Genomic DNA, 19,069 nt, shown 5'->3' with positions numbered 1-19,069 from the left:
CAGTGCTGCCGCCGAGGCTGTTATGGTGGATGTTTTCATGTTGCTTGGTGCATAATTCAGAGGAGGAGTTGGAAGCGGCGACTATTAGAGACAGAGAACGGAGGATCTGTACTGCCGGGGCTCCCCTCTCTTTCTCCTTGTCCGTGTGTGGCATTGAGGTAGCACCCTGCGCTTGCTCTGCAGTGCCCGGTGGGGGCTCTCAGGCAGAGAGCGTCTGTGTCCCCCGGGCCTGGTGCTCTGGTGGGGTGTGTGCGCGCGCGTTTTCAGGGTGGGGGGTGGGGGGTTGTGTCCGAACCAGTTAGGAAGAATGACTTTGGAGTCCATCATGGCGTGCTGCCTGAGCGAGGAAGCCAAGGAAGCCCGGCGGATCAACGACGAGATCGAGCGGCAGCTGCGCCGGGACAAGCGGGACGCCCGTCGGGAACTGAAGCTGCTGCTGCTGGGTGAGTGTGGGCTGCCGTCGGCACACACGCTTTAAGTGCCACTGGGGGTGCAGCCTGAACGTCACCGCTCCGGCACCCCTCTGGCTAGCCCCATCGGTGCGTTACATGGCGCATCGATTCACTTTCCCCCGGGGTGCTCGCCACCTTCGCCACGGGGCGGCCGTGGCGATGGCGGCGGTGACCTGCTCGTCGTTCCTCCGCCGCCGCGCTGTGCCTGCGTGCAGGCTTCGCCGAGGCGCTTGTAGCTGCGCAAATAACTGTGGTTCCTATGGGTGGGTCTGATCTGGTAGGGAACCCGGCCTTCCAAAATGGAGAGGGAAAGGATGGCTGGTGAGTGAGGGGGTTTTGAGGGAATATCGGCCATGGGCGTAGGAGAGTGATGGTAAGGAAGCAGATTAATGAAAGAACTCGCAGGGGGAGTTGCTTTGCAGATTGATGGTGACAGGCTTTAATATCCGCATTGTTCTGTGAGCCTTAGAAAGTTTGTTGGGTCACTGGTTGCATTTTTTTTAATTGTGATTTTTTTTATTTAATGAGGCAAACTGGGATAAGGTGCTTATACCCAGATTGTAGACTGATTTTTTTTTTTTAATTTTTTTTTTGGTAAAGCAAAAGGTGAAAGAAACCATAAAGACCCAGATGCACACATGAAGCTGAAGAGTAACCTTAAGTATGCTGGAGGATAACAGGATCTTTAATACTTAGGAATCCACCCACTGTTCAGAAAATAAAATCTATTGTATCATATCTCTTTAATTGAAACAGAGGTTGTTATTTTGGAACCACAAGTGTGCAAAGGCAATGTTTGTTTAATAGGAATTTGGCTTGTGTTAAAATAAGCCTTTTGAATTCAAATATATTTGTCTATATCTGATGTGCTCTACTACATCATGTAGTTCTTGTAGCAATACAGTTTCTGCCTTACACTAGCAGGCCTTGAAATATGTCTGCACCAGTGTTTAGTGTGTGGATGAATAGGAATGTTCCAAGTAGATGTGGGGTGTTTATGCCAAAGACTTTTGTCTTGGGTCATGTACATGAAAGTAATGGTTTATATTGGGCAAATAAACTGCCTTTTCAATAAGGTGAGTTGAAAGGAAGTCTGAATTTATTTCAGTACTTGGTTATGAATATGTTATTTCCTACTTTAAATAAACAGTTGGTCTCCTATATATAGAGAAAGGTATTGGGATCCTTAACTGATGTGGAAAAATGAGGGGTGGAGACAAATACAATGCTACCAGTAATAACATTCTGTCTCATTTTGGTTTAATTTTTGCTTGATGGAAGTGTATGCTGTTTCTATTTCAAAATCCAAACCAAACATAGAGGACATATAGCTTGCATTTGTTTAATTATATAGTTGTTTAAGTATAATTACTTAACTATATACATTTGCTAGAGGAGAAGAGGCAGTTGACATTTGACTTGTTAGTCAGGTCCAAATTGTTTCTGCATTTCCTGTTTTTCTTGCAGTAATGCTAGAGGTTTATCCCAAGTTTTTAAAAATGCATTAAACTTATTGAATGATACCAACATATACCATTCAGAGATTTGGTTCTGCAATCAGTAGCACAGAACTTGTATTCTTAGATCTATCCACTGGTAACATTAAGCGTGTGGTTAGGTAATGGTAGATTAGGGCCTAATTGTGGCATTACTTTAGACCAAATAGATAACAAACCATCACTTAGAAAGCTTTGGAGAAAACTTACCAATTGCCTGTATGAACGTTTTCTGCAAAATCAGTATAAACCATATGCTTCTGAAGATGTTGTCACAGAGGCACCCCAAAAGTCAATTTAGGCAGGCAATAAGCTCCAGACAGACTTTATTCTAATCAGAACTGTTTAGTGGACAACCAACTACAAACAGGGCTTCTCAAAAATTATTCAGCACTCTGACAGCATTATAAAACACAGATTCAGATACCAGTTAGGAGTTCAATTACTACACAACTGATAAGATCCCAAAACTCTAGAGTAATGATTCAAAATGTGCATCTTCCCGCTCCTACAAAGTGAGGACTCTCAAGGGTACCCAGAAGATTGCTTACCAATAAAGCAAGGTGTCTTAATCCTGGAGGAACTTTCCTTAGATGAGTGTCCCAGTCTAAGGAGGAGAGTTTTTGGCTGCAGACCTGCTGTTCCTAGGAAGACCAACTCAATGGGGGTCTCTGGCAGGCTCCATTTATACCTCAGTTGAATCTGAGCTGTGGTCATTTATGATAGTGGTCTAGAAACTTCTCTCAACCAAGTTCTTTAATTGGTCAAGAAAAGGGCCCTGTCTGTTGACCAAGGGGTATGTGCATGCCCATAGTTGTCCATTGGCCTAGAGGTTTTTTCAGGGGAGTGGGGGGTAATCATTCTGCTTCATACTTAATAGTATATCTGTATTTGAGTAGAAACCAGTATAGAAATTGTTACTGTTTTTCATATTGTACTTCATCAGACTCAGTAATATATTTGATTGAAAGTGTGTGTGCATGTGCAGCCTTTTAACAGTTAATGATCTCATCTTGTAAAATACAGTATAGCAGTGAAGCATGGGGTTGGATAAAGATTCAAATTTCAATTTATTAAAATTTATTAAAAAAAGCAACCCCCACAATAAAACTTAAAAAAAATTGTTTTAATTACCGGGTTTCTCTTAGGTATCTGACAGTACTTCTTTCAGTCACTCTCACTGCTTTCCCAGCATAGTCATTTGTTGAGATGCCATATGGTTAAGATGGACAAAACCATTTTAAAAATAGGAAAATAATAATTAAAATGGTGAGACTGGGAACATAAATGTCTGAAATTGCTTACAATCATTTTTTTTTTTAAATTAACTTGACCTCTACTATCCTATTACATATCTTTGTCCCTCAAAATTGAAAGCAGCAGTATTGCTTAACTTTGTTTTATGGCAATGCCTCAGTCCCACTTTGAAAAGTATTGTTGGAATTCAAAGCCTAAGTGGATTAAAGGCTTTTGAACAAGATGCAAAGGTATATCTTTGAATCATAAGGAGAAAACACAGTGTAAGCTGAGAGGTGTTATTTGACCATGCATGCTTTTTGAACTGTTTGCAAGTGCAAAGTAAAAGGTATTAACTCAAAAGATTTTAAGGAACAAATGATCATATCTATGCCACATTTTTTTCTTGTTTAAAAATTAGACATACAAATGCAAATGTGAAGCAAATATAAATAAAAAAATTCTGGGTCAGGAAAGAGGATTTTCCCCCCCTCTCAAATTGTAGAAATTATAGTGCTTCCTTGCAAAGTGAAATATTTCCCTCCTAACTGTGTAGGTTACTGTGTGACACATGCTATGCTATGTGCACCCTTCTTGTGTATTAATAATGATATCATTTAACTTTTCATGGGATGAAAGAGTTTCAAATGTTGAAAGTAATTTTTGGGTAACTTTTTTTTGCATGGTAAGAGTATTTAAAATTATTAGTTAAAAAAGAAAACCTCTTCATGATTAAACATTAAAATCACAGAATGGTTAGGGTTGGAAGGGACCTCTGGAGATCATCTAGTCCAACCCACCTGCTAAAGCAGGTTCACCTAGAGTAGATTGCACAGGAATGTGTCCGGGTGGGTTTGAATGTCTTCAGAGGAGACTCTACAACCTCTCTGGGCAGCCTGTCCCAGTGCTCTGGCACCCTCAAGGTAAAGAAGTTTTTCCTCATATTCAGATGGAACCTCCTGTGCTTCAGTCTGTTCCTGTTGCCCCTCATCCTATCGTTGGGCACCACTGAAAGGAGTCTAGTCCCATCCTCTTGACACCCACCCTTGAGATATTTATAAACATTGATGAGATTCCCCCTCTGCCTTCGCTTCTCTAGGCTGAACAGACCCAGGTGTCTCAGTCTGTCCTCATAAGAAAGGTACTCTAGGCTCCTAATCATCTTTGTAGCCTACCACTGGACTCCCTCCAGTAATTCCTTGTCCTTCTTAAACTGGGGAGGCCAGAACTGGACACAGAACTCCAGATGGGGCCTCACCAGGGCAGAGTAGAGGGGGAGGATCACCTCCCTTGACCTGCTGGCCACACTCTTCCTAATGCACCCCAGGATACCATTGGCTTTCTTGGCCACAAGGGCACATTGTTGACTCATGGTCAATCTGTCGTCAAGCAGAACTCCCAGGTCCTTCTCCACAATGCTGTTTTCCAGCAGGTCTACCCTTAACCTGTACTGGTGCCTGGGGTTATTCCTCCTCAGGTGCAGGACCCTGCACTTGCCCTTGTTGAATTTCATCAGGTTCTTCTCTGCCTAGTTCTCCAGCCTGTCCAGGTCTCGTGGAATGGCAGCACAGCCTCTGGTGTGTCAGCCATTCCTCCCAGTTTGGTATCATCAGTCAGCTTGCTGAGGGTGCACTCAGTCTCTTCATCCAGGTCATTGATGAGAACAGGTTGAACAGGACTGGACCCGATACTAAGCCCTGAGGAACCTCACTAACTACAGGCCTCCAACCAGACTCTGCAATGTTGATCACAATCCTCTGAGCTCTGCCGTCCAGCCAGTTCATGATCCATCTCACCGTGCATTCATCCAACCCACACTTCTTGAGCTTGCCTATGAGGATGTTATGAGAGAGGGTGTCAAAAGCCTTGCTGAAGTCAAGGTAGACAATGTCCACTGCTCTTCCCTCATCTTCCCAGCCAGTCATACCATCATAGAAGGCTATCAGGTTGGTCAAACATGATTCCCCTTTGGTGAACCCATGCTGACTACTTCTGATAACCTTTTTCTCCACATGTTTGGAGATGATGTCCACAATAAGCTGTTCCATCACCTTTCCAGGGATGGAGGTAAGGCTGACTGGCCTGTGGTTTCCCGAGTCCTCCTTCTTGCTGTTTTAAAAGACTGGAGTGATATTGGCTTTCCTCCAGTCCTCGGGCACCTCTCCTGTTCTCCAAGACCTTTCAAAGATGATGGAGAGTGGCTTTGCAATAACATCTGCTAACTCTCAGTACTCGTGGGTGCATCTCATCAGGGCTCACGGATTTCTGTATTTTCAGTTTGTCTAAACGATCTCTAACCTGATCTTCTTCAACCGAGGGAAAGTCTTCCTTTTGCCTGACTTTCTCTTCTGTCTCTAGGATCTGGGATACCTGAGGGCCAGTTTTAGCAGTAAAGACAGAAGTGAAGAAGGCATTCAGTAACTCTGCCTTCTCTGTATCATCCGTCACCAGGGCACCCTCCTCATTCAGCAGTGAACCTACATTTTCCCTAACCTTCCTTTTGCTGCTGATATACTTGAAGAAGCCCTTCTTGTCCTTGATATCCCTGGCCAGATTTGCTTCCAAGTGGAACTTGGCCTTCCTCACTGCATCCCTGCATACTCTAACAGCCTCCTTGTATTCCTTCCAGGTGGTGTGTCCCTTTTTCCACATGACAAGCATCCTTCTTCCACCTGAGTTTTGACTGGAGTTCCTTACTCATCCATGCCGGCCTCCTACTTCCTTTACTTGATTTCTTCCTCATAGGGATGCATCAGTCTTGGGCTTGGAGGAAGTGATGTTTGAATATAAGCCAGCTCTCTTGGACCCCTCTACCTTCTAGAGCCCTATCCCATTGAATTTTTCCAAGCAGGACCTTGAAGAGGCCAAAGTTCACCCTGCTGAAGTCTATGGTTATAGTCCCACTTATTGCCCTGTTTCCTCCACGCAGGATCCACCATCTCATGGTCGCTGCAGCTGAGGCTGCCCCCAACCATGACATCTCCAACCAGTTCTTTTTGGTTTGTTAGGACAGGGTCCAGCAGCACACCTCTCTTCATTGGCTCCTCCACCGTATGTGTCCAAAAGTTGTCACCAATGATCTGTACGAACCTCCTGGACTGTGCATGCTTAGTTGTGTTGCCCACCCAGCAGATGTCAGGGTGATCGAAGTCTCCCATGAGAACTAGGGCATATGATCGTGAGGATACTTCCAGTTGTCTGTAGAAAGCCTCATGAACTTCTTCCTCCTGATCAGGTGGCCTGTAGTAAACACCCACAACAGTGTCCTCCTTATTAGCTTGTGCCTTAATTTTTACCCATAAGCTATCAACTTGTTCTTCATCCTCCCTAGGCAGAGTTCGATACATTCCAGTTGCTCTCTCACATAAAGTGCAACTCCTCCACCTTGCCTTGCTGGCCTGTCTTTCCCAAAAAGTACATAGCCTTCCATGACAACAGTCCAGTCATGTGAGCTGTCCTACCATGTCTCTGTAATAACAATGGCCCTGTGAACATGCATAGATCTCTAATTCTTCCTGTTTATTCCCCATGCTACACGCATTGGTGTACAGACACTTCAGGGAAGTACTCAAGCATGCAGGTTTCTTATGAGGGGTGCAGAAAGATCTACCACAGGCGTGTGTACCCTTGAGGTGGTTGACCCTCTGGGTCTCATCTTGGGAGGCAGCTAAGGAATATTTGTCACTGCTCTGATTGGTCTGGCATGTTTCCCAGTTGGATATGATTGCGTGAGCTTCACCATATCAGACCCCACTCCCCAAGCTCAACAGTTTAGAGCCTGCTTCTCCTTGCCCCTCTGTGCTTGCTGTCTCATCCCACAGCATATACCACCTTTAAGTACTGCATTGAATGTCATTGTCCTGTTCTGATCTATTATGAAAATTAAGCCAAGTATCTTTTTTTATTATTGTAATTCTAGAAAGTGAGAACTCTAACATATGCACCAAAGCATATTACAAAGGCATAGTAATAGTTCAGCTAGCATAACTTGTCTGTAATGTTTAAGTGCTTTGGACCAAATTTAGTCCTCTGCTGAATTTGGTTTTCATCTCCTGTATTTTTCAAATTCTTCTGAATTTCATTACTACTGAATATTTTGTAAAACCTTATGACTGTTCTCCAAAGCGTAAAGTTGTTCATATCCATCTGTTTGCTGTTGTAAAAACATTTATTCTTATAGTACAAAATAGAGGTGTTTTTAGTGTCTTATATTGGTGTGTACAGTGTACAGTATTCTGCATGCTTGTGTTTTAAGCATGTATGTACATATTTGTTAAGTATTAAGAGCCATGTGCTCTAGCTTTCTGTGTATATCATTTTGACTTTCATCAGTGGAAGTTTTGCCTGGTCTCAGAAAGCAATGTTTGGGCCTAAATGTTAGATTGTAGCCATAAACCTTCACTACTATGCCTGTACACTGTATATACTTATGTGTTATTTTTCTCATCAGGAAAATATCATGAGTATCTAAGAAAATAATTAGCAATATCTTGCTAGCTATGTCTATATATCTATAAGCTTTAGCAAAATTAAGTTTTGGAGGGCTTGGCAGCGTGTTTACTATTTTGTATCGCGCTTGCAGGTATTGACACACATGCAAAACATGGCTCTTAAGGCAAAGGTGTTCTTCTTGTTTGAAATAGCAGATGAGTCAGTGAAGCAAGGTGTCAAATATGAGTATCCTTTCATTCTCTGTATGTTACCAAAGGAAACAGGTACACAGTAAATAATTTGAACTTAGCATGAATTGCAGCTAGTCTTAACTGGAAAACTTGTGTGTGTTGTTTTGTCATGTTGTTGTTGTGTTTTTTTTCTTCCCTCCATTCCTACAGGATATATATATACACCTGTGTTAGCTGAATGAAAGATTCATGTGCAGAACTCAGTGAATTAGCAAAGACTTAGACTTCAAAACAAAACAAAACAAAACACTTGAAGAGGAAGTGGCCCCATCAAGCCAACAATGACTTTTCCTTCCCTGCTGTAATCTGAAATACCTGTGCAATTAGACAGTCTCCTCTACTTATATAAGTAGGTAAACAGATACTATGTGTGTTTCAGTTCTATGTACACAATTTAAAAATGCTGATATTGGAGAGCATATTCTAATTGGCTATTTTCTTTGCTCCTCATTAAAACAGAAAACTTAATTATTTTGAAAGAACATTGCAGCCTTTTCTTATCTTGTATTGATCCATACTTATACTCCCACTGAACATTTGAAAATAATTTTAGGTAGCTACAACAGTATGTATTTATGATTAGAAAACAAACATACTTATCTTGATGATGTGTGTTGAAACTAGATTGATAAGTATCTCTTACTTTGGAGAAAATGTAAAATGACAATTCAAAATATGCATCTTCCCACTCATACAACGTGAGGACTCTCAAAGGTATCCCAGAAGATATAATTACTCACCAATAAGGCAAGGTATCTCAATCCTGGAGGAACTTTCCTTAGATGTCATCCCAGTCTAAGGAGAGTCTTTGGCTGCATACCAGCTACTCCAAGGAATACCAACTCAAAAGGGGGGGGGGGGGGGGGGTGTGTCTCTTGTGGGCTCCATTTATAAGGTAAATTGAATCTGAACTTGTGGTCATTTATGGTAGTGGTCTAGAAACTTCTTTCTGAGATGTGTCATTGGTCAAGGACCCTGTCTGTCAACCAAGGGGTGTGTCCATGACCATAGCAGTCTATTGGTCTAGAAGTTTCTGGTGCTTTCAGGGTGGGGAGGAGTCCACCTGCCACAAAGATGGTTAGACCTCAACAAATAGCAAATAGGTCTCCTTTAGCCTTTAAGTAGTTATGCTTGGCTCCTTGCCAATATTTTCTAAAAAGGGTAACCAGACTTTTTCTTTTTAAATCCCTGTAGTGTTTGTTTTTGGTTTTGTTTTTGTTTGTGTGGGTTTTTTTTTTTTTTTTTTTTTTTTTTAGTGGTTTTCTCAGCCCTCAATCTGTGGAACTTCTTTGCATCTTGACCTGAAAAAGCAAACAATGACAAGTCATTTCCCAGGCTCTCCTTAGCTGATTCCAATAATGGCTATTAGTGGAGTTGCCTTTTTGATGCTATACTATTTTATTTCTTTCTGAAAATCCATAAATGATAAGGAAAAATCAATTTGAATATTGGATTATCAGTTTTCTGTCCTTTCCCAGTAGCCTGCCTTAAACGTAGCCTTTATTTGCTATAAAGATTTGTCTTTCAGTCTATCTACAGAATAAATTGTTTAAAAAAACCCCACATGAAATAACTTCCATGTTATTGAGTAGAAGAAATGGAGAAAACCTTGAAGCTTTAGATGTGCACTTTTCCTCCAGACAAGTATAGTGATCCTGTTAGTTTTTTAATATATCTTATCCTGTGATTAAGTATTCTAGAATATCCCAGGTTTCCTTCATTGAGAGGACTGTCATGAGGATGTCTAGAAATTAAGTTTAGATTTGCATTTGAAAAGGAAGGTTTTCCTTCTTGCCATTCTCCTTTTTTATTCAATTGCCTTACTAATGAATCCTCTTTTGTTTCCAGTTTGGATAGTTTAATTGAAGAGTTTAAGTCTATAGAAGGCTACTTAAAACCAGGCAGGAAATACTTGTTTCTACTAGCATTTTCTCTTGGAGAAGCGGAGGAAAATTATTCTCCCCATGTCTTTTTGAAGTGGAAGACATCCCTGACCAATTAATATTACAAAATCAAGTGTTTAATGCTTTCACAATAATCTTCTTTTGGATTTGGGCAGTCCTTTAAGTCTGTCAGCAAGCAAGGTAGATTGTTTTTCTAATAATGCAGACTACTGCAAGTCTATATTGTGACAGAAATGTCACCTAGGAGCGTTTCTTCTTTTGTTAAGCTAACAGAATGTCTGTAATGTATGTGGTGCTCCCCAGGGCTCAGTATTGGGGCCAGTTCTGTTTAATCTCTTTATCAGTGATCTGGATGAAGGGATTGAGTGCACCCTCAGTAAATTTGTAGATGACACCAAATTGGGTGGGAGTGTTGACCTGCTGGAGGGTAGGAAGGCCATACAGAGGCATCTGGACCAGCTGGATCATTGGGCTGAGGCCAATTGTATGAGATTTAACAAGGCCAAGTGCTGGGTCCTGCACTTAGGTCACAACAACCTCAGGCAACACTACAGGCTCAGGGAAGAGTGGCTGGAAAGCTGCCTGGCAGAGAGGGATCTGGGGGTGTTGATTGACAGCTGGCTGAATATGAGCCAGCAGTGTGCCCAAGTGGCCAAAAAGGCCAGCAGCATCCTGGCTCGTATCAGGAATAGTGTGGCCAGCAGGACTAGGGAAGTGATTGTGCCACTGTACTCAGCACTGGTGAGGCCACACCTTGAACACTGTGTTCAGTTTTGGGCCCTTCATCATAAGAAGGACATGGAGGTACTAGAGAGAGTGCAGAGGAGGGTGATGAAGCTGGTGAGGGGTCTGAAGCACAAGTCTAATGAGGAGCAGTTTTTGAGCTGGGGCTGTTTTTAAGCCTTGAGAAAACGAGTCTGAGGGGAGACCTTATTGCTGTCTACAGTTACCTGAAAGGAGGTTGTAGCATGGAGGGTGTTGGTCTCTTCTCCCAAGTAGCAAGTGATAGGACAAGAGGAAATGGCCTCAAGTTGCACCAGGGGAGGTTTAGGTTGGATATTAGGAAAAAATTATTCATGGCAAGGGTTGCCAGGCATTGGAACAGGCTGCTCAGGAATGTGGTGGAGTCACCATCCCTGGAGGTGTTTAAAAGGTGTTTAGTTGAGGTTCTCAGGGACATGGTTCAGTGCTAGAGTTAGGTTAGGTTATGGTTGGACTCGATGATCCTGAGGGTCTCTTTCAACCAAAATGATTCAGTGATTCTATTATCCCTCAGCCTGTATCGATTTTGGGGGTTGCCCCAACCCAGGTGAAGGACCTTGCACTTGTTGAACCTCATGAGGTTTGTATGGGCCCGCTTCTTGAGCTTGTCCAGGTCCTGTTGGATGTCATCCTGTCCCTCAGGCGTGTCAACTGCACCACTCCATTTGGTGTAATCCGTAAAGTTGTTGAGGGTGCACTTGATCCCACTGTCTATGTCATTGATGCAGATATTAAACAGTACTGGTCCCAGTATGGACCCCTGAGGGACACCACTTTTCACCCATGTCCATCTAGACCAGGAGTGTCAAACTCATTTTCACTGGGGGCCACATCAGCCTTGCGGTTGCCTTCAAAGGGCTGAATGTAATTTTAGGATTGTATTAATGTAACTACTCCTTAACAGTTAAGCAAGCTGTTAAGGAGTAGTTACATTTATACAGTATTACCATTATAATCAGCCCTTCGATGGCAACTGTGAAGCTGAACTTATTGTTAAATAACCCGAGAAACTGGCATGTCACATACCATCCTCATCCATTGATTATGTTCTGAAAATAACAACAAACACAAAGCAAAATACAAGCATGACAATTCATATGTTTTTAAATTCAGGTTTTAGGCTTACCTCTTGTTTTCTGACTGGATGTCTGACATCGTTTTCCCGAGGTTAGTGTGTCTACGTCTGGTTTCAGCTGTTGTGCTGTAGTAATTCGTAAAACAGCATAGAGGTTGTCATTGGTGATGTGTGATCTGTGCTTAGTCTTGTTTAGATTCATTACTGAAAACATGTGTTCGCACAGATAGGTGCTCCCAAACATTTACAGAATACAGGCAGCATCAAGTCGGAGCTGTGGGATCAAAGCAGGGGGCAGTAGTAGATGGTAAAAGTCCTCAATTTTAACATCCTCGAACTTTGCTCTCAGGCCACTATTGCTTTGAATATCAATTAATTCCATATGAAGGTTATGGGGTGCAATGTCGTCATCAATGGTGAAAGGATTGGCAAAGATGGCAAAGCTTGAGTGCTGTCTTCTAAAGTCTGAGAAGCGCCGATCAAATTCATCAATTAACTGACTCAATTTGGTAGCCAACTGAATGCATGAATAAGCACTGGGGAACTGAGGCTGAAATGCTCTGACAAACAGGCAAGTGGGCAAGATTGTCCTTGTCCACTTGAGACTTCCATAGGTGAAGTTTATGCTGGAAAGCTGTGATCATGTTGGACATCTGTGTGATAACTTGTTTGCGTCCTGGCAGCTTCTGATTCAGTTGCTCAGTTATGTCACATAACATAGCAAAATCACACAGCCAGTTTGGATCTGACAGCTCAGGCAAGGGTTTTCCTTTACTTTGCATGAAAAGTGCAATTTCTTTCCTAAGATCAAAAAATCTTTTCAGGACTGTGCTCAGCCACCTTACTTCTGTATGGTATGGCACGTCTTCATGCTCCAAGTCCATTTCCTGCAAAAACACTTGGAACTAACGATGATTCAAGCTACATGTCCGAATGAAGTTCACTGTTTTCATGACTGTGGTCATAATATTATCCAGTTCCAGAACCTTTCTACACAGAGCTTCTTGACGGATAATGCAATGATATGTTATCAGATGTGTCGCAGTTACTTTTTTGCATTTTCCCCTTCATTAGTCCAACCAAGCCTGTTTTTTCTCCACACACTGGAGGTGTGCTGTCAGTAGTTAGCACCACTAGCTTTTCTCAGGATAGTTTATGATTAGTTATGGACTTCTCCACCGCATCAAAAATGTCTTTCCCTGTTGTCATTCCATGTGTGGCAATTACATCCAAGAGCTACTTGGTAACAGAGAAGTCCACTTTCATACCTCTTATAGAAATGGATAGATGCAGTGTATCCGTGTTGTCTGTGCTTTCATCAACAGCTAATGAAAAGGCCAGACAACTGTGCACCTGTTCGGCCAGCTGTGTTGTCAGATTTCCTGCTAGTTCCTTGACATGGTTTGCAATTGTATTTCTTGACAAACTGACATTTTTAAGTCTGTATTTGATCGGGGCACACCTACTTACACACCTTCAGCATGCACTGCTTCAAAAATGCACCCTCTGAAAAACACTTCGAAGCTCAAGCAATTTCTTCAGCCACAATAAAGCTAGTTTTCACTGCTGCAACATTTTTGGCTATAGCTCTGGTGAACATATTCTGCTGTGATTGCAGCCTGCCTTTTAATTCTTGCATCAATTGTTTTTCTTGGAGGCTAAATTTAGCATATTTAGTTCTGTGTTTGCTCTCAAAATGCCAGTGTACAATGTACACTGAGCTCCTTTATCATCGACAATGTCTCATAACACAAAATACATACTGTTTTTTCTCCTTGAAACACAAACATGTATTCACTTTCCCATCTATCATTACATTGCCTTTCTTCTGCATCAATCTTTCTCTTACTGGACATTTTGGGATTCAAATTGTTCCACCAAAGATGGTATGGTACACCACCTAAGTAATAGACGAAAATTTCCTTTAGGACCAGGTTAAATAATAGTCAGACCCTATCACACAGGGTGACCTTTCCTTCAAACCCCCTTCCCCATAAAAAGCAGCCACTCTTTCTCCATCAGTTCTCCCCCTCCATCTATCCCAGTAACATTCTCCTTATTCTCCCATCACCAATTCCTTGGACCGCAATGTTATCCTTAATGCTGTTCCCCAGCACGAACATTCTTCTCATTCTTCTATGGTGGAATAAGGAGAATGTTCCTTTGGGGGTGGGCATGCCTACTGATATTCTCCTTTTATCATCCCCCATGAGGAGCATTCTCCTAATTCCAACCCCTGCCCCCATTAGAGAATCACAGAATCAGAGAATGTTAGGGATTGGAAGGGACCTCAAAAGATCATCTAGTCCAATCCCCCTGCTGGAGCAGGAACACCCAGATGAGGTCACACAGGAAGGTGTCCAGGTGGGTTGGAATGTCTGCACAGAAGGAGACTCCACAATCCCCCTGGGCAGCCTGTTCCAGGCTCTGTCACCCTCACTGAGAAGAAGTTTCTTCTCAAATTTAAGTGGAACCTCTTGTGTTCCAGTTTGAACCCATTACCCCTTGCCCTGAAATTCCTTTGGGCCTGGCTAGTTCAATAACAAATCTCCATCTAATAGAAACCCATCCACAATTCCCCCTTTTTGTTCTTGAACCAGCCAGGCTTTATTTACAGCGTGCTGAATCATCTTTGAAATATACTGCAACATACAGCACATGACTAACAACATAATTACAGTTACATATAATGCAGTTAAGCCTTACTGAATAAGATCAAACAACCACCCACCTATTCCCAAGCTTTTAAGCCATTTGTCAAACCCTAGTTCTACTGCAACAATCTTATTAGCGTGTTGTTTTAGTTTGTCTAAAGTACTATGAATAGATTCAGAATGATCAGACAAGTTAATACAACACATTGTCTTGAATTCTTCACAACCATGACCTAGTGTTAAAAGTAAAAGATCTATAACTGTGTGATTTTGTAGAGTAGCATGCCTAATACCATCAACATCTACTATTAATGAGTTAGTATCTCAGAAGTTAGATTAGCCTGTTTAAAAGACCAATAGCTTAACTTTTATATGTCTTCTAAAGCTTTATCAGCTGCCAGATCAGGGAGAAAGAGTGCAGTAGGTACTATGGTAGGAATGTCTCATAATTTTACCTCATCTTTGCACTGATTATCTAAGTGTGATATTGCCCTTTTGGCTCTCCTGCTGCTTGTTCAAATTACCATTCTCCACAGAAGGTACAGCACCTGCTTGCTAATAGGCTTCTAGACCACTAGGTCTGTGAGCATCTATAACACTGAATTAGGATCCACGGTTTACATCTGAAACAGTCCTCACAACTTATCTCCCTCCTGTCCGTCTGCATCCGTTGAATCTTTGTTGTCTTTATTCAGCTATGCCTTGACCCATTTCGTGGGAATCCACTTTGATCCTTGGCCTGTAATGACACAAGCATAACCTTTTCCCCAATTTATTAATTGATGTGGCCTTTTCCATTGACCATTAACTAGTGATTTGACCATAACTAATGTAGGTTCTTTCTGATTTAGCATGGTTTTGGGTCATAAGTGCAAAGTGTTTCATCACAGGCCAAATTTGGGCTGCACCACTTAGATACAAGTGATTCATCACATACAATACTTATGACAATTGGGTTTGTGGTGTTTCCCCTACTTCTCCTTTTTGTTTTTGAAAAAAAGCAAAAAACAGTTCAGAATCAGATACGTGCATTGGACCTTGACTACGTACTCAGAATCACAAATCAAATTTAGAGGTTCCTCCTTAACAAGCTCTAAGTAATGTAAAGCTGCGCGAAGTTCTGCTAATCGGGTTGAACCTTCAATAATTTTTACAGAATGATGCCAACTGTTGTCTTCACGCCAGACCACTACAGCTTTATGAGACTGCCCAGAACCATCAACCAAAACTTTGCAAGTATGTAGGATCAGACCAGATACACGTGTGGTCTGTGACCTGATGTTAAAGACTTGCAGGTTCTGCAGCAATTTACATTTAGGCATGCCAAAAGCTGTGCTGGTAAGAAAACCAGCTGGTGCAATTTACAAAGATGTAGATTGCAAATAAAAAATCATAATTAAATTTCACAAATGGTACATGTATGACAAAAGGATCGTGGCCTATTGAGACCTAAATTCATTCCCTGCATTTCTTGATCAGAGTAACAATCGGTATATCAGTGTGTTAGCAATCTCATCATACTGTCGCACAATAGCCACAGGTTGTTTCTATGTTGTAGCTATAAACAGACAAATCTGCAAGTCCAATCGAATGCAGTCAGCCTGTAAGGTTGTCATAAATTTATTCCTCAAAATCTCCAAGTCCATTTAGGCTGTCATATTTATTGGATATTGTTTTCCCTTACTGGATCAAAGTCCTGTTTCAGATCTATCAGTGTAGTATTTGCTTTATCGAGACATTGGCTGTTAATACTAGTGGAAATACAGCATTTGAAATTTCCTTGGAGATTTCTCACTTGCTGCAGGCAGATCTGCACCATCCAAGCAGCTTCTTGTGGGACATGCAACTAAACAGAATTCTCAGAAAACGTTATTTGAGCTTACAATTTACTTAACAAATCTTGACCCAAGAGAGGTGCAGGGCTTTCTGGCAACTACAAGAATTCATATGGTAAAACTTTGTTCCAAATTTGGCACTCCACTGGTCTCAAAATAATGGTCTTTTTTTCTTTCTTTCTTTCCCACGATCTCAAAAACGATGATGTTGAATTTAGTAAGAAGTCTCTTACAACCAGTTACCACAGAATAAGTCCATTAACAAATTTTGGTTTAATTTCCCAGCTTCATTAGAACTACAGATCTGCTGGGGATGCCTTTAAATTTCACCCTCAGACTGCTCCATTCAGTATTACAACATCGCTGCAGTGGGGAGAGAGAAAACCCCCCTTTCACCGCCTTGAAAATGGGAGGCCACGTTTTTCTATGTTTTCTCCTTCTTGCTGCAGTTCAGCTGTACCAAGGCCACGCAGGTGGTGTAATCGCTGGTACGAAGTGGAAGGCTCTGGCAAACTCCTCGGTTACAACAAGCTGCGTTTATCTTGCAGCTCGACACAGGCCTGAAATTTACGTTCAAGCACAGGCCTGGGATATTTTGCTGTTTTGTTTACCCATTTCATTCCAACCATAATACAGTTTATGCACAATTCCAATAAGCTCAACAGTCGTTACATTCCTCAGCCCCATTTGCCTTCTACAATTTACAGATGTCAAAAAACAGTATATTAAACATCAATCCATTATTCCATTTTCCTAGATGAAAATCAGTTCATATTCTAGCAACTTTTAAATACAACCTCATACAATACCAGGTTCACATCCATCATAGCATTTAGGTGTTTTGTTGGTTGTTTTTTTTTGTTTGTTTGTTTTTTTGTTAGGTTTTTTTTTCAATGGGAATCAAAGTTTAACAACTTCAATTCTTTTCTGGTCTCAAAATTATTAGATAACAATATGAGCAATTACTCTAATGTGTAAGGATGCAACCTAAAGGGGAGCAAGGTGGTATTTTAGTAGTGGAACCGGTTCCCATTTTGTAATTATCTCCCCAAATTAGTTCTTTTGGTACCAAATACAAATATGCAAATTAAAATACTGAGCTCAGATATGAAAACCAAACACCAAGTTCAAATATGCAAATGGATCGCAATTACACTTATTCAAGACAATATCTCAATTTTAGCTTTGCACCTTTGGGCCGCTCACTGCTCAGCCAGGTGGAGGCACCGCTGGGTCTCCCTGACAAAACAGGTCAGTGCGGCTGGAGCCCAACCGGCACCCGCCCCCCCCACAGCGAGCTGGGCGGGGCAAGGCTTTTATTAGTGTCTCATCTGGCGCGCTACAACTGTTATCCCCAAACCAGGATTCTTTACCTGGTGTGCATACAAAAGAGCCAAACCCAGCACATCGAGATGAGACACAGCCTATCACAGAGTTGCGCAAGTCTGGATGCTGGAACAAAGCTAGCATGCTAGAAAGAAAAGTAACAGCTGTTAGACACAAAATCTTATCATCACGTTCACGCAGTGAAGAACTAAATTACTCATGATCTTCTGTATTATCACAAAACGCACATTTTGAGTCAACGGATTCTCATGATTTAGCACTCTGTGAACTTACTGTACCATATAACAGGCAAAGACTTATTAAACTGTAGCATTCTTAAAACAGATACCTACAAAGAAAACAGGTAAATGAGGAAAGCATCTTGCAGACTTCAGCAAGTTTTCTGACCTGTGTGTTATCAGTTGACTCTCTCAGCTTGTTGAAGTTCAAACCGTTCCGCCTGTAAAACTGTCTGAAATGATGTAATGATCTCTTGTAGGGATTTATTTTGTCCTGCTCTTCTGGCATTAAAAACAACATTAATTGCAACAAGGTGTTATACTTCAAGGTTCTATCCTCCGGACACTTTTCCCAATCATTTAACTTATACAGCAGCCACCATTAATTACAATATTTCACAAGATCCTCCTTCCTCCTATTTCCAAGTGCTTTCCTATGTTCTAAAACACCTCCCAATACTGATTTCTTAGGAACTCGACTGCAAACCGTCACTCCTGACCCCATCTCGTAAGTAAAAACCTTGAGAAGAGGGAGGGAGGGGGGGAAGCACAGGGCTGCTTGCAGCGTGAGTGGGAAAAGTGGGGAGAAGGCCCACAGTGCACCCACATGAACAATATCATAAAGAACTGCAAACAACAACCAGTAAAACAATTAACTCACATTCCTGACAAGCTGCTTGATTTTCAGAGAGGCAATACACAGAAGCACATAATGTGTCCTGTAAAACTCGCAGATAACACGTTGATAGCAAACATTAGCATTCTCTACTGCTAATTTCAACACCGGTGCTTCCTTAGCTTCTAAGTTTTCAACCTGCTTATTGATGGCCTCTTGAAGATGGTCAATAAATTGCACGTAATTCTCATTGGGACCCTGATTAATAGTTGTAAATGATTTGGCTGCTTTGTTGGTTTCAGGCACCTCTCTCATAGCTTGACATGCACGGTCTGCTGACTGCCTCAGGATTTCAGAAACTAATCACGCCTGTAATTGTGATGTGCCAATTAGTGTCTGTTCCAAGAGTTGGGGGATACCTGCCTCTTTCAACGAATCCACATTGTTCTGTCCTAAGTGATCTATAGCTGTTACATTGCATAGGTCTAATTTTGCTTGAGTCTCTCATGGTTTTTATCTGATCTCGGGGCAACACATACACATACTCTTTTTCCTTCTAACTTTTCAAGAAAATGCTGCAAACCCTCATCTTCATCCAAGTCATCAAATAACACGGACTTGAACGGTGCTGGAGAATCATTAGTCAGCATTTTTCCTCTCTCTGTCCTGGACTGCTGAGCCAACTGCGGCGCCAAAGGCACAGCAGGGGATGGAGTAGGGAGGATATCGAAGACAGACACGAACCAGGTAAAGTTCACAGCGATTTTCGGGTTTCTTATCAGGCTGCAACAC

General features: G+C 41.8%; 1 protein-coding gene across 1 annotated transcript in view; it reads left to right on the top strand.

The window, feature by feature from the left end:
- Positions 1-307: 307 nt before the first annotated feature.
- LOC308051419 (guanine nucleotide-binding protein G(q) subunit alpha) overlaps positions 308-19,069 on the top strand; it is a gene marked incomplete at both ends in the record, with an annotated part of 109,098 nt that continues 90,336 nt past the window's right edge. The window contains one exon of the mRNA XM_080361847.1: positions 308-443. Within this exon, the coding sequence (XP_080217973.1) occupies positions 308-443 (136 nt within the window). The remainder of the gene's footprint in view (positions 444-19,069) is intronic.

The sequence above is a fragment of the Nesoenas mayeri genome, assembly GCF_963082525.1.
Source record: "Nesoenas mayeri genome assembly, chromosome: W".
NCBI classification, from domain to species: domain Eukaryota; kingdom Metazoa; phylum Chordata; class Aves; order Columbiformes; family Columbidae; genus Nesoenas; species Nesoenas mayeri.
Note: the sequence above shows the minus strand (reverse complement) of the source record. Positions and strands in the feature narration are given on the sequence as shown.